This window comes from Bubalus kerabau, chromosome 3 (genome assembly GCF_029407905.1).
Source record: "Bubalus kerabau isolate K-KA32 ecotype Philippines breed swamp buffalo chromosome 3, PCC_UOA_SB_1v2, whole genome shotgun sequence".
Classification (NCBI taxonomy): Eukaryota; Metazoa; Chordata; class Mammalia; order Artiodactyla; family Bovidae; genus Bubalus; species Bubalus kerabau.
In genome coordinates, this window is record NC_073626.1 from 39,157,208 (window position 1) to 39,171,397 (window position 14,190).

A 14,190-nucleotide genomic window follows, 5' to 3' on the forward strand; every position below is an offset into this window, starting at 1 on the left:
ATGACTCTCCTATAATTAGAACCAAGCTCACAAACAGGTAGGGATCAGGAGAGGGTGCAGCTAATGAGACTGGAATGATTTGTAACGAGCAGCTCAGCTGTTGGCCGGGAAGCGAGGTTGCTAGAGGGCCCTCAGGTGGCAGCAGGCTCTTGGACACCACTCCAGCCTCTTGGTTTCCAGAGAGAAAATCTTGTGGACACAAGGCATCTCCTCTGGAGCCCTTCCTTCCCTGACTCACCTGCCCCTACTCTTTTCGTGCAATCCCTGGTTCTGAATTAGAGGGGTCTGCGTTCAAGGACTCGGCTGGCATCCCTGGGATGCTGTACAGTTCTGAGGCCCGGCCCCGTCTCTGAGCTGGTGCCTAAACATCCTCCACCCTGGAGGGCCCTCCTCCCCCTCCTCCATCTCCATCCACCTGTTCTTTAAGGCCTGGCCCCAATGACACCTCCCTCTGGAAGCCTTCCTAATGCCACACCCCAGGCAGAAGAGGTGGCTCTGACCTCCCTCGGCACCACTTCCCTGGCTCTTGAGCAACCTCTTCAAGCCCCGTGGGAAAGTCACCCCTTCTCCCGAAAGCCCGCAAACTCACACACCTCTAAGGTCTCACTGACATCCCCAGCTCTTAACCCAGACCTGCCCTGGGTAATTGTTTCGAATTTAATTATTTCTCGAGTCACTCATTCCTCTGCCCTGCCCTGCGCCCCAGAAGACTGACCCCTGTGGACAGTATCACTTGAGCTCCCGGCCCTCTGCTGGGTTTAGCTAATGGGAGGCACTGGCAGGAGGTAGAAAGACAGCTGGAAAGAGAGGCTGGGGTATTTCTCCCTTGCTCCCTTTCTGCCTTGATTCTGAGGTTCTGGCAGTGGTTTTTGCCCCTCTGTGACCATGGCCCTGTCCTGCTGGTAGCCTCTCCATCTTCATGACCTCCAGCTGTCATGAGGGCACCACAGCCCTGTTCCTGCCCCACTGGGACCTAGGGCTACTAAAGCTTCCCACTCTTATAGTCCTTGGTGCTTTATGTCCCTTGTTGTTGTTTAATTGCTAAGTTGTGCCTGACTCTGCTATGCCATGAACTGTAGCCCGCCAAGCTCCTCTGTCCATGGGATTTCCTAGGCAAGAATACTGGAGTGGACTGCCATGCCCTCCTCTAGGGGACCTTTCCGATCCAGGGATTGAACCTGCGTCTCCTGCATAACAGGCAGATTCTTTACCGCTGAGACACCAGGTTAACCCAGACCAACCTCTGAAGTGGTCCCTCTATCGGGTTCTTTCGAGATTCCCAGCTGAGTGTGTTTTCTCCCAGGACATTGACTAAGATCTGCTCCTCTTTCTTCTTCACACTCCTAATTCCCACGACAACATTTTCACTTAGGGCACTCCCTTGATTAGCCCGAGAAAGTTTCAGAACTGCCCCCTCCTCCTCCCCCATGCCCTGGGAGGGGGTGAGGGAAGCCCCCTGTGCCAGCTTCTGCCAAGGGGACAGCCAGGACAGGCCAGAGACAGCGATTATGTTGCAGGAACCCAGGGTGGGTATCTCTGTGGGTCCTTAACTCAGAGAGAGGGGAGAGGGAGGCGGAGTCTCTGATCCCAAGGGTCAAAAAAGGGACTGAGTTAGCTTGGTCAAAAAAGGGAGTGAGGCGGGAAGCGGTGGGGTGGAAGCTGGCAGGGGGCCTGTGCAGCGCTGTTATCTTCATGGAGAAAGCAATAAAACCATGTTCACTCATAAATGGGCACCACCAGGACCTATTTCCTGCTCAAATAAAATTAAAGGTGATGGATGGAGCCGCGAGCAGCAGGCAGAGCTGGGGGTGGCTTAGTGCTGAGTGATGGGCCCTGTCCTGCGCCTGGCTCCCCGGGGTCTAGAGGGCCAGCCAGCCAGCCAGTCCCAAACCTTTGGAGAGCAGGGAACCTGTGTGTATTGAGGGAAGCGGGGAAGACAAGTCAGGTGGGTGGAAAAAGTTAACAGAAACCATTTTTTAGGAATTTGAAATCCTCCCAACACCCCCATCACCTGGCTATATCCCCCCTCCCACATGATGTCCGGAGGCACAGAGAGGCTTAGAAGTTCAGTCAAGCTCACACAGCCACTTGGAACAGTGTGAGGCAGAATTATAAGATTTCATCTCCAGGGAGAAGGCAAGGAGTTCACTGCCCTCCTTTGGGGTGGTCCAGCCAGCAGAGGCTCAGGTCGCTCCCCTGTCTCCATGCCCAGACCCACACGCACAGGAACACACATGTGCCTGCACACTGGAGGAAGCCTGGTACAGAAATGACACACGCTTAATCTGAACCAGACTCCTGGGCTGATTCATGGGTCTGCTATTCACTCACTGTGAGAGCTTGGAAAAGCCATTTAGCATCTCTGGGCCTCAGTTTCCTCCTCTGTAAGAGGGGAGGGTCTTCGGAGTACTAAATGAGGTATTCTTAGAGTACTTGGAGCCCTGAAAAGTTGTTGTGAGGATTAAATGACTTTAGGTACATAAAGTGCTTATGGAAGAGCTGCATGAAGGGCACTGGGCCGCTCTGTCTCACCCTGGTGCCTGCCTCTTTCCAGCCCAGGCTCTCAGCATGCCCCTCGGGGTGGGTGGGCATCCCAGGAGGGCACAGCAGGAGAGAGAGTCCTCAGGACTCCAGCTGGGGCTTCATCTGACCTCCATTCCGTGTTCTGAGCTGAAGCTGACACCGGGCCCTGCCAGGTGCCCTGATGTTCCACTAAGCAGCTGCCTCCTCCAGGAAGCCCACTGGCTTCCCACAGCATGACCTACCTCTCACACCTGCTTCTGGGCCAGTTTCTGCTTGGTCTCAGGCCCCTTCAATGCACTGTCATTAAGAGCACAGGCTGCCTTCAAATCCTGGCCCTGCCATTGACACGTCATCTAGAGTGAGCTGTGTAAACTTTCCAGGGAATCAGTTCCCCTATCTGTATTACAAGCATACTGCAGGTCACTGTAAAGATTACATGAATACTTGCCTTTTAGGGCAGGATGGGGCACAAAGCAGGCACTGAATAAGTATCACTATTATAAGACAGTACCCCTTCTCCCTTCCTGAGACTGTGAGCTCTCTGAGGCAAGGGTGCTTGTCTCCTGGGACACATGGGGCGGGTGGGGGGTGGAGCACATGGTCTCCCCCTCCAGTCAGAGCTCCCTCTGCAGTCTCTGTAGGTCTCTGCACCCCAAAGCCCCTCTCACCTACCCAATCACACCCTTCCCACCACAAGGTGTCCCCTACAGGCAGGAGTGAGCTGGGGAGGGCTGGAGGACAATCCCACTGAGGCCTGATCGCCACTGCCTGGGTTCCTCTGAGCAGTGAACCCCTTGAAAAGTCAGGAGGTGGCTCCAGGGCACTATCAGGTAAGCGTTAGTCGCTCAGTCGTGTCCGACTCTTTGCAACCCCATGGACTGCAGCCCACCAGGCTCCTCTGTCCATGGGATTTTCCAGGTGAGAATACAGGAATGGATTGCCATCCCCTTTTCCAGGGGATCTTCCCAACCCAGGGATCGAAACTGTTTCTCCTGCATTGCAGGCAGATTCTTTACCATCTGAGCCACCAGGGAAGTGGGGCATCTACAAACACATGCATACACACACACAGCAATGACACCTCAAACCACTCCACCCCAAGTGCCCAGGAACTGTTCCTGCCTGATTCCTTTCCTGATTACTAGATGCAAGCGGGTGCTCACATTTCTTTCTTAAGTCAGAGCCCATGCTTTCCCTATAGACACCTGCCAGTATAAGCCTCAGGCCCAGGTTATACCTGATACCATCCCCTACCGCTCCCCACCCCCAAGGAAAGGTAGGCAGACCACCATGAGGAGGCCTAAAGACCTCCAGGAATGGGGAGATGGTGTCTCAGTGGAAAGGAAGCAGCGAGCACCCTATGCCAACCCCACCCCAACCCGAGCCTCCTGGACACTGGGGAGGGGAGGTCCATGTGGGGAAGGGGACTCACCACTGCTGGCCCAGGGTAGGTACCAGGGGCAGCTGACATTCACAAAGGAGCCTGGTGACCCATCCGGCCAGCAGGCATAGTCATCAAAGGTCCGGTTGCAGAAGAGGTCTGGTGCAGGGGGAAGGTGTTTAGTCCGAGCCTGGCTGGGGCGTGTTCTCCTTTCCCCTGCTCCCCATTGGGGAGGCTACCCAGCAGAAAGCTCCCTGCCTAGCACGTTCCCACCCAACAGGCACCACTTAGCAGCAGAGGGACTTGGAGCCAAGTACTTAAGGTCTCTGTTTTCTCATCTGTAAAATGGGGTTGACTTTCCAGCCCACAGGGCTGAGCAGGGACAAACAGTGTAGGCAGCATAGATATCAGAACATAATAAGTGCTTAATAAACAATCTTCATGGCCTTTTCTGAAATTCCACACCTTCTGTGACCGGGACGGTGCCTCAGTACCTCTCCAGCCCGAGATCACTTCCTCAGGCGACTGGGTCAGGACCACAGGTCAGGAACGGAGGCCTGTCTGGCTTCAATCCTCTATTCTTTAAAACAGCCCACACGAGCCCCCTAAATGTTCATTACTGTAAGTACGTGAGTTGGGCCTCCAGCCCAGGCATAAGCCGGGAGGCGCTGAGGACACAGCACGGAATGACCCGGTGTCAGCTCCTGGGGGGCCCTGGCGAGGGGTACAGTGGCTACATGGCTGCACCCCAAGCCATAGGGCAGATGCGGGTCCTAGAGAGGCAAGGGAGGCCAAGCCAGCTTGGGGGGCCTCCGAAGGCTGTGGGGAGCTGGCTGGGCGGGGGCCCCGCCTGCTCTCACCTGCGGCCGGGGGCGGGGCCTCGGTCAGGAAGCGCTGGCACTGGCGTCGGTACTCTCTCCATTTCTGCACAGTCTCCGAGAGGGACACCGTGGCACCCTGGGGAGAAGAGAGAAAAAGGGGCCTCTGACTCTTCGCGACCCCATGGACTGCTGCCCACCAGGCTCCTCTGTCCATGGGATTTTCCAGGCAAGAGTACAGAGTGGGGCGCCAGTGCCTTCTCCGAGCATACCTTGAGGTGTAGTAAATGTCCAACCCATGGCTGCTGAAAGGATGCTGTTGGGGTGAGTGGAGGAGGGGGAGGGGAGAGTGTGTGTGTCTCATTCATGGTTTCATCTGCCCCCACCCAGCAGAGATTTCCTGAGGGCCCTGGGGTTCATGACTGCCATGGGCTCCTTTCCAGTGCCCAGTCAACCTGCCTGGGCACTTCATCCACACTTTCATCCACCATTCTAGAAGGGGACACGCAGGCTCAGAGTGGGAGAGGGGCTCAGTCAAGGTCACACAGCACTCCAAGGAGCAGAGCTAAGGCTAGGACCTGGAGCCTCCCAGATCAGTGACTGTTGGAGCAGTGGATGATGTGGGCTGCGGTGGGATTCAATGCTGCAGACCTTGGTACTATTTCCCACTACCACGGGGTCCCCAACCTCCAGGACCTAATGCCTGATGATCGGAGGTGGACCTGATGTAATAATAGAAATAAAGTGCACAGTAATTGTAACACATCTGAATCATCCTGAAACCATCCCCCTCACCTCCAGTCCATGGAAATACTGTCTTCCACAAAACTGGTCCCTTGTGCCAAAAAGGGCACTGCTTTAGCATCCCTCCAACAAAATGCAACCATGTTATCTGGGAGGTCAACACAAGCCTGCACTGTCTCCTTCTAGCACAACATGGGTCAAACATCAGCCCAGCCCAGCTCTATCAACTGGAGAAGGAGAAGTCTTGAGGACATGGGGTGAAGGGGTCAGAAAAGTTCCAGGACACAGAGATCAGGCCTGCATTGGGAGGGGCCCCCCTATCTGTGAGCAGGGGGATAAGAAGCTCCACTTTCAGATAAGGGAACACAACTGGCTTTTAGACAGACCCAAGCAGATGCACCCAAGAGAGAATTATCCATTCCCAGACACTGTAGTGTACTTCCTTTACTATGTCTTAGGACTATGTTTCTTTTTTATTTGTATTTTTCCTGAACAGGGTTAAGATTCTAAATATTCCTCACTTAGAGGCTGCAGACACACAAATGACCAGGGAGCCCCTTGGATAAAATTTAGGACCTATACATAATTTAAAACAAAATTTCACTTTTTAAAATCACAACAATAAGCATTTGTGCTGAAATTAAAACAGCTTCCTTTGGGGAGCCTGCATCCTTGACTGGTGGTGCCCTAAGCACGCTGGATCTGGTGTCTGGGTTATCTTGCCCAGATTTAAGCTGAGTTGTGGTTTGTAACAGGGATCCTCAGTTTCTGAGATCTAATGCCTGATGATCTGAGGTGGAGTTAATGTAATAATAATACAAATAAAGTGCACAATAAATATAATGCACTTGTGGGTGTGTTAAGTCGCTTCAGTCATGTCCGACTCTTTGCCACCCTATGGACAAGTTCCTCTGTCCATGGGATTCTCCAGGCAAGAATCCTGGAGTGGGTTGTTGTTGTTCCCTCTAGGGGAACCTTTCCGACCCAGGGATCGAACTCCAATCTCTTATATCTCCTGCATTGGCAGGCAGTTTCTTTACCACTAGAGCCACCTGGGAAGCTTGAGTCATCCCAAAACCATCCCCCCACCGCGGTAAAGCTGTCTTCCACAAAACCAGTTCCTGGTACCAAAGAGGTGGGAGCGCTGGTTTATGAGACGCTTCCCATAAAGACACAGGTTGTCTTGGGCTCATCCCTGGCTGCCTAGGAAGCCCTGGGGAAGGGGGGAAACAAGCTTGCTTGAGCCCCAGCCACACTCTTAGAGTAAGTGTGCTGAGACCACAGGTGGAGATATCTAAGAGACAGTCTTCTTCTGAGGGCAAAGGTCAAGTATATTTGTTAAATTAAAAAAAAAAAAAAAACGAACAAGAAATCAAACCCAATAGCAAAGGCAGTATCACGATTTTAGCTACAACTGAGGGGTCCAAACAGTTTTCACTAAAGCCAGTCCTGGTGGATCAAACCCCAAGACTCGCTTTCCTTCTCCTCCTGCCCCTGAAAATGGCAGCTGCTGGTGGTTGGGGCAGGGAGACAGGGAAGAAATCCCACTCAATCTCTCTTTCCAGGAGGAAAGCAGGCGGGAAGCAAGGTCACTGCTGGGAACTGGGGCAGAAGGCGTGTCAGGGCCAGGGAGTGAGAACGAGGAAGCTCATGGAAGCCAGAAGTCTGGGGGTGGAGGTGGGGAGTGGGATTAAAGGGTAAGGACAACACCAGGAAGGCCAGGCTGGCCACCAACCTCCAGGGGACTTGGAGGCAGAGGCAGCCCTGTCACTTGCTCCGAGCAGAGCTTTGGACAAGAAACTATCTTCAGACTGGGGCTCCCTGAGGCGGGGCTGTGTCTCCCCTCAGACTGGGCTCCCTGAGGACGCGGCTGTGTCTCTCCTCAGACTGGGACTCCCTGAGGCGGGGCTGTGTCTCCCCTCAGGCTGGGGCTCCCTGAGGCGGGACTGTGTCTCCCCTCAGACTGGGGCTCCCTGAGGCGGGACTGTGTCTCCCCTCAGGCTGGGGCTCCCTGAGGCGGGACTGTGTCTCCCCTCAGGCTGGGGCTCCCTGAGGCGGGACTGTGTCTCCCCTCAGACTGGGGCTCCCTGAGGCGGGCCTGTGTCTCCCCTCAGACTGGGGCTCCCTGAGGCGGGGCTGTGTCTCCCCTCAGGCTGGGGCTCCCTGAGGCAGGGCTGTGTCTCCCCTCAGACTGGGGCTCCCTGAGGCGGGACTGTGTCTCCCCTCAGGCTGGGGCTCCCTGAGGCAGGGCTGTGTCTCCCCTCAGACTGGGCTCCCTGAGGACGCGGCTGTGTCTCTCCTCAGACTGGGGCTCCCTGAGGCGGGGCTGTGTCTCCCCTCAGGCTGGGGCTCCCTGAGGCGGGACTGTGTCTCCCCTCAGGCTGGGGCTCCCTGAGGCGGGACTGTGTCTCCCCTCAGGCTGGGGCTCCCTGAGGCGGGACTGTGTCTCCCCTCAGACTGGTGCTCCCTGAGGCGGGGCTGTGTCTCCCCTCAGGCTGGGGCTCCCTGAGGCGGGCCTGTGTCTCCCCTCAGACTGGGGCTCCCTGAGGCAGGGCTGTGTCTCCCCTCAGACTGGGCTCCCTGAGGACGCGGCTGTGTCTCCCCTCAGGCTGGGGCTCCTCGAGGACAGGGGCTGGGTCATCCCCTCAGATAGAAGGCTTCCTGACAACAGGGTTCGCTGCCATCTTCCTGCACCAGTTGAAGTTCTCCAAATACTGCTCACTTCCGCCCCACCTCTCCCCAGTCAAACACACAAACTACCAGACCTCTGGCCTCTCCCCACCTGGTGTTTATGGAAGTAATACTGTGCCAGGCTCTGGGTGGCAGGTCTGACGGAGCGACATGGGGAACACAAAGATGAGGGCAGAGCCCCTGCCTGAGAGAGTCCGCAGGCTCCTCGGGGGTGGGTTGGGGACAAATGCTCTTCAGGACACAGCAGAGAAGGCAGGTGACACTGCTCAGGTTGTGGCAGAACTTGGTGCAGACCCGAGAGTTCTGGGGGGGTCAGGGGGCCCTCTGGGAGCTGTGAGCGGGGGTTAAGCAGGGGATCTGTGGGGAGAGATTGGGCCCAGCAAGGGCAGAGGGTGGGCATTTCAGCAGCGGGGGCTGGCCGGAACAAAGCGGCAGAGATGGGGACATTACAGCTCCAGGGAGCAAGCCGAGGACGGCTACGGACCGCTGTTCAGAATCTTCTCAGGACTCGGGGCAGCTGGGAGGCTCTGGCCTGGAACAAGGCTGAGGTTAATCGGTGCAGCCAGGCCCGGGGCCCAGGGGAGCACGGTTACACGGAGATGCGTGAATAGCCCTGGCTTTGGGCGCAGAGTCAGGGCTGACCCTGGCTCTCTCATATATTGATTTTCTGATCTTGTCCAGGAGTTTTAACTTCCAGCCTAAGCTCACACCTGCACAGACTGGAAATAACCATAGTCCCTCCCTCCTCATGAGCATTAAGTGAGTTGATGCTAAAGGGCCCCGGTACTTGGAAAACTCAGTCAACAGCTGTCCTGGATTTCTGCTGTTGATGGGAGAAAGCAAAGCGTGCTCCAGGCAGCCAGGCTTCCCGGGGAGTCAGGGTCCTACCCCTCCTTCATTTCTAGGATCAACAAACTCCTGGCAGGAGGAAGCTAACATATTTTCATGCCAAGGACCGACCATTTAGCTTAATTCGTGGCATCTTCCAGCTGCAAACATAGCCAAAAGCAAAGCCTCCGTGCCTTCCAGCAAGCAGTAAACTTCGAGGAGGCGCCTGGCCCTGCCCACTGCCCGCCCCCGCCTCCGCCCCGCCCCGCCCCACCCTGCCCCATTTCAACCCCCTTAGATGTGAGGTCCTGCCCCAGGCCTGGAGACGAGGGGCTGTGGGGGCTGGGTGGTAGAGAGGATTCAGTGATGGAAGCCCTGACCCTCACAGGCTGCAGAGCTGGCTGGAGATCGGGGTACTTGACGGGCCTGGGTGAGGGCAGGCTGGCAGTTTTTAGAATCAGGACTCACCAGGTGTTATGGGCACTCTCTGCATGGGGGTGAAGGCAAATGGGGGCAATGCCTGGGGTGGAGGTCACAGTAAGGAGGGGGCATCTCTCAGATTGAAGAGTTTGGGGAGGAAGCAGGAGGTGAGAAAGAAGAGGCCAGGAGGGAGCACTGGACATCACAGGTCCTGGGCATAAATCCCAGTTGTCTGTTAATGTGGGACTGATGGGACAAATTTTAACCTTCTCGGGCCTCAATTTCCTCATCTGTAAAATGGGCACATCACTCTTCTCTAAGAATTCCAGGACAGTTCCAGCAAGATAAAGTGAAAAGCTTTAGGAGTTATCCAGCCCTGTATGAAGGGGCAGTGTTCTAAGGAGGAAGAGCAGGGAGAGAAGGACGCGGAGCGGGTGGTTGCTCTCGAGGTGAGGGACTTTCCAACACCCTGGGAGGGCACACCTCCAAACACTGGCTGCTAACCTGAAGAATTCCTCCTACAGCTTCATGTCTCAGTATGAGTAAGTGCATCAGATTTCTTTCCTTCTCTGGGAACATTTTTGACTGAAGGGAAGGAGGAAAGAGAGGCCTCTGAGGTGGGGAAAACGGGAGAGGAAAAAGAGGGCTCCAGTGGCAACTCTGGGGTCTACCAACTGGCGCAGCCCTGCGTCTTCCCCAAGGCAGGACCCCCGGCCTCATCTTCTCTGCCTGACCTCCAGAGCTCAGCCACCACTGAGGCCTCTGAGACCTGCAGGGATGGGGCTGCTGGTCCCTGCGCTCTTGGCCCCATTTCTTTTTCCTTAAAGACTCCAGATGCATGAGCAGAAGGGCAGGGAAAGGAAGACCATACACACATTCTCACATGCACAGACCCCTCTCAGGGACACTCTGCCACACACGTTATCACACATGCCGTGGAGCACATGCTTACACACTAAGACGTGACAGAGTCTCTCTCCCACACATACGGTCTCTTCCACACAGACGGTCAGGTACACACACAGAGACCCCTTGGCTGACATATACTCAGTCACACTGTCGCACACATAGATACAGAGAAAGAGTCACACGTTCTGTCACAAGCACACTATTTCTCACCCACACACGGACACACACTGACAGACACCCATTCACACTCTAAGAGGTCTGTCATACACACACACACCCCTCCCCATAGATGCAGTATCACACTTGGAGTCACACACGCATACTGTCAGATACACAATGACACGCTGAGATGTTTCAGACACGGACTCACAGGCAAGAAGTCACAGAAGGTCATGTGAGTGCAGAGGAGAAACAGGGGTTCATACAACCTCTTTCCCCCGTCCCTCTCTCTTTATGTCTCTGTCTCCTTCTCTGTCTCTGTGTATCTCTGTATCTCCTCATCTCTCTCTCACACACAGGGAGGAACCTACTCAGGGGCAGCCTGCCACTAAGGAAGAGCCTACTTCTCCTCACAGCCAGGCATCCGAGGGCAGGATGTGGTTTCTTGGTATCTCCTGCTCTGATCCCCACTGGAGTCCGAGTCTGGGAGGGAGTCCAGCTCAAGAACGAAGTTGCATGCTGACTGCGGCGTCCCTGGACTCCCTCCACCCTTCACTAGAGGGGCCCCCACCTCCAGCCCTCTTCCACCACCCTGGAGAAGGCTTCCAGATGTCCAAGGACAAGAGGGTCAGAGCCCCTGAATGACTAAAGCTGCCGTCGTGGGATGCCAGTGTCTCAATCCACTCCAGAACTCCCACGTGGCAGGGCTCGTGACCCTTATTTACAGATGAGGAAACTGAGGTTCTGTTCGTGATGGTCAGGAATATTTGAACCCAGTCTTGGCTGGCTCTAATTTTGGGTGTCAAAGGCTTGCCCTCAGTAGACCAGCTCCCTCACAGGGGTCTTGGGGAGGAAAGGAATAGGGGAGGGGGTGGTCCTTCCCAGCAACAATGGAGTGGCCTAGGTCCCCTTCTTCAGAGGTCAATTCGACCACCCCCCCCGCCTGTATCCCCTCCAGCCTGACTGTGGGTAGCTCACTCGGTTTTCCCTTTGGTCCCACCTGGATGGTCAGGTATTAGCACCAGCCCAGCCCTGCACCCCTTTCTCCTCTCTGCTGCTGGTCTGCTGGATTCACTTTATACAGGGAACCCTCCTTTTCTGAGATTTATCCCCCTAGCAGGGACATGGAGGGAGCAACTTAGTCTTGCTGATCTCATGAACAGAAAATAGAAGGCAAAATCCACCAGTGTTTATAGAGTCTTACACGCAGGATGAGTTGTGTCGCAATTACTGCAGTCTGACCTCCAAGCTTGTCACTCAGACCTCCGCGGGCCAGGAATACTCAAAGCAGGGGCACCCTCCGAAACTCCCCTTCTCTGCTCGGAGCCTGGCTCACCCTGCCCTTCTCTGTGTCCCCAGGTCTAGAGATATGGCCCCAGGATATTGGGCTTTTACCCTTAGCCAAAGGCTGAGGAATGAGGGGATTAGAAGAGGCGGGGTTCAAGAAGCCCCACTCCTCTGGGCAAAGGAACTTTGGGGAGAAGACACGTGGCCTCCACAACCTCTCTTTTTTGCTTAATCTGCAAACTTGGCCTGGAGCAGGATGGGACCAGGCACCAGAGCCTCCCACCCGGACCCTGTCCCAGCCCAAGGAGGAGGAGGAGGGGGAGGAGGAGGAGGAGGAGGAGGAGGAAGTGGGGGAGGAGGAGGAGGGGGAGAGGAGGAGGAGGTAAAGGTAAGCCAGAGCAGTCTGCAGTCCTGGCTCCGGAAAGATCCCAGGCATACCAGGGAAGCCATTGTGCGGCAAGGGCAGGAGTTGGGCTGGTGAACAGGGAGAGGGAGGGAATGAGTCTCGGAAAAACACGGGGGCTGAGGAAGGGCTGGCACCTTAGCTGGGAGACGCATCTGTCCACATCTGGATTCTCAACCAGGGATGGAGTCGGCCCTCACCCAAGCCCCTCCTCCTGCTTCCCACCTGGGACAAATTTCAAGGCCTGTACAGGCCCCCTCCCCAAAGCTTCAGGTCTCGGGGTAAGAGTGGGAGGTCACGGGGAAACACAGCCCCCTGGCACAGGACAGGCCACCCAAGCCCGCACCTCCTCTCTGTTCAAGCGTCTCACAGCGTCTCTGGACAACTCCCCTCTCCTAAGGCAGGCTGACACAGCCCCTAGCCCAGGAGCCTGGAGGCAGCAAAGGCAAAGAGGGGCTGTACGGATCCCCCAGGCTCAGCTCTCCAAGGGCGTGGGGAGGCCAAGGTGTCTCTGAGCATCCCAGTATGAGCTCTGGTGCTTGTTGACCACCAAGGGGGTCAAGCTGGGGGTGTCAGATGAGTGTGTGTGGAGGGTGCTGCCTGCTTCCAGAGGAACAGGGAGCCATTTCCATGTTTGCCTTGGGGCTGGGGAGCCGATGTGGCTCTCAGGTTCCCTCTGGGAGGTCAGGAGGAAGGACAGTAAGCTGCCACTGCAGGGTCCCTGGGGCTGTGAGTCAAAGGCTGTGCCGGGGGGCTGCTGGTGGAAGAGAGTGGAGCTGGGGGTCCACACCCTGGCCTCTCTGCCTTCCCGGAGGGTCTCCCATGGCCAGCGGTGGCGGGTTGGGGCACAGACACGGGGGGAAGGGGTCTGGGGCAGAGTGGGAGAGGGCAGCATGGGCTGCAGCCGAGACACTGGTACGGGTTTGGGGGAGACGGAGTTGGGAAAGTGGTCTGGGGAGATGCCGGGCGCAGAAGTCAGCGCAGGGCGGCCGCGGGACAGCCGGTGGCCCGGCCAAGGGGCCCCGGCGGCCAAGAAGACAGGCGCCTGACCGGGGCTGGGGGAGCCGTCCGCCGTCCGAGTCCCCACCTCGGCCACCCAGCCCGGGGCACTCCACTGTCCTAGGCCCCGCTCTCCCGAGGCTTGGGTCCCCGCCGCCCGCGGAGTTTCGCTCAAGTCCGGGACGCATGGCCCGCCGCAGCCCGCACCGCCGCCAACCCCGCCCCGGGGCCCGCGGGTCTCACCTGGGGGCGGGGGCCGGCCCTGCCCACCGCCCCGAGCAGCAGCAGCGCCAGGCGGAGCGGCCCCGGGGCGCCGGCCATGGCGGGGCGCTCAGCACTGGGCCATCGCTGCCACCTGCGGCACGGCGCGCACCACTGAGCCCCGGCCGCGCGGGCGGGCGTGGGGGAGGAGCCGGCGCGGGGCCGCCCCGCCCGCAGGAGGGGCCGGGCGGGTCCTGGCTTTCCAACCCGGGCCGCCGAGGCCCCCCGGCCGGTCCTTCTCCCGCGGGAGGTCCCGGGCACTGCGCTCCGGGCCGGCGCGCTCGGGTTCGGGGCGCGCAGGAGCCGGGCCGTCCTCATCCCGCACCCGGACCACATTCCGGATCCTCTTCTAAGGAAAGCCAAACCGCCCCCAAGCTGTCCAGGGTACCCCAAAGGGAACTGGGGCCGGAGAAGCGCACGGGACTTGGCCAAGGTCACACCTTCCGTCAGACCCCTTCCGGAAAGTGTAACCCCAAGAGCTGCGAGTGGCTAGGAAGACAGATCCACCCGGAGGGGTTACCCCGTCCCCAAGTCCTCTCCTTCTCGAGTTCTGTCCCGAAGGCGGCCCTGGGACAACCAAGGTTGAGGGGACAATGACAAACGATCTATGGAGCCCTGCGGGTGGGGAGGGTCTAGAGGCTCACCACCCGCCTCCCGCAGCATAGCCCTGCTCTGAGTCCCTGGGCTCTTATAACCCCTGTGCCCACGCGATAACATGTGCCCAAGGCTGTCCTCTGCCCTCCTGCGTCTTCCTCTCGCTGTTTGGT

At 57.3% G+C, this 14,190-nt stretch overlaps 1 protein-coding gene across 1 annotated transcript in view; it reads right to left on the reverse strand.

Annotated features, from left to right (window-relative positions):
* GLP1R (glucagon like peptide 1 receptor) overlaps positions 1–13,483 on the reverse strand; it is a 35,188-nt gene extending 21,705 nt beyond the window's left edge. Inside the window, exons 1-3 of the mRNA XM_055571492.1 lie at positions 13,406–13,483; positions 4,765–4,861; positions 3,956–4,063 (exon numbers count right to left, since the gene is read on the reverse strand). Of these exons, the coding sequence (XP_055427467.1) occupies positions 3,956–4,063; positions 4,765–4,861; positions 13,406–13,483 (283 nt within the window). The remainder of the gene's footprint in view (positions 1–3,955; positions 4,064–4,764; positions 4,862–13,405) is intronic.
* Positions 13,484–14,190: the final 707 nt, after the last annotated feature.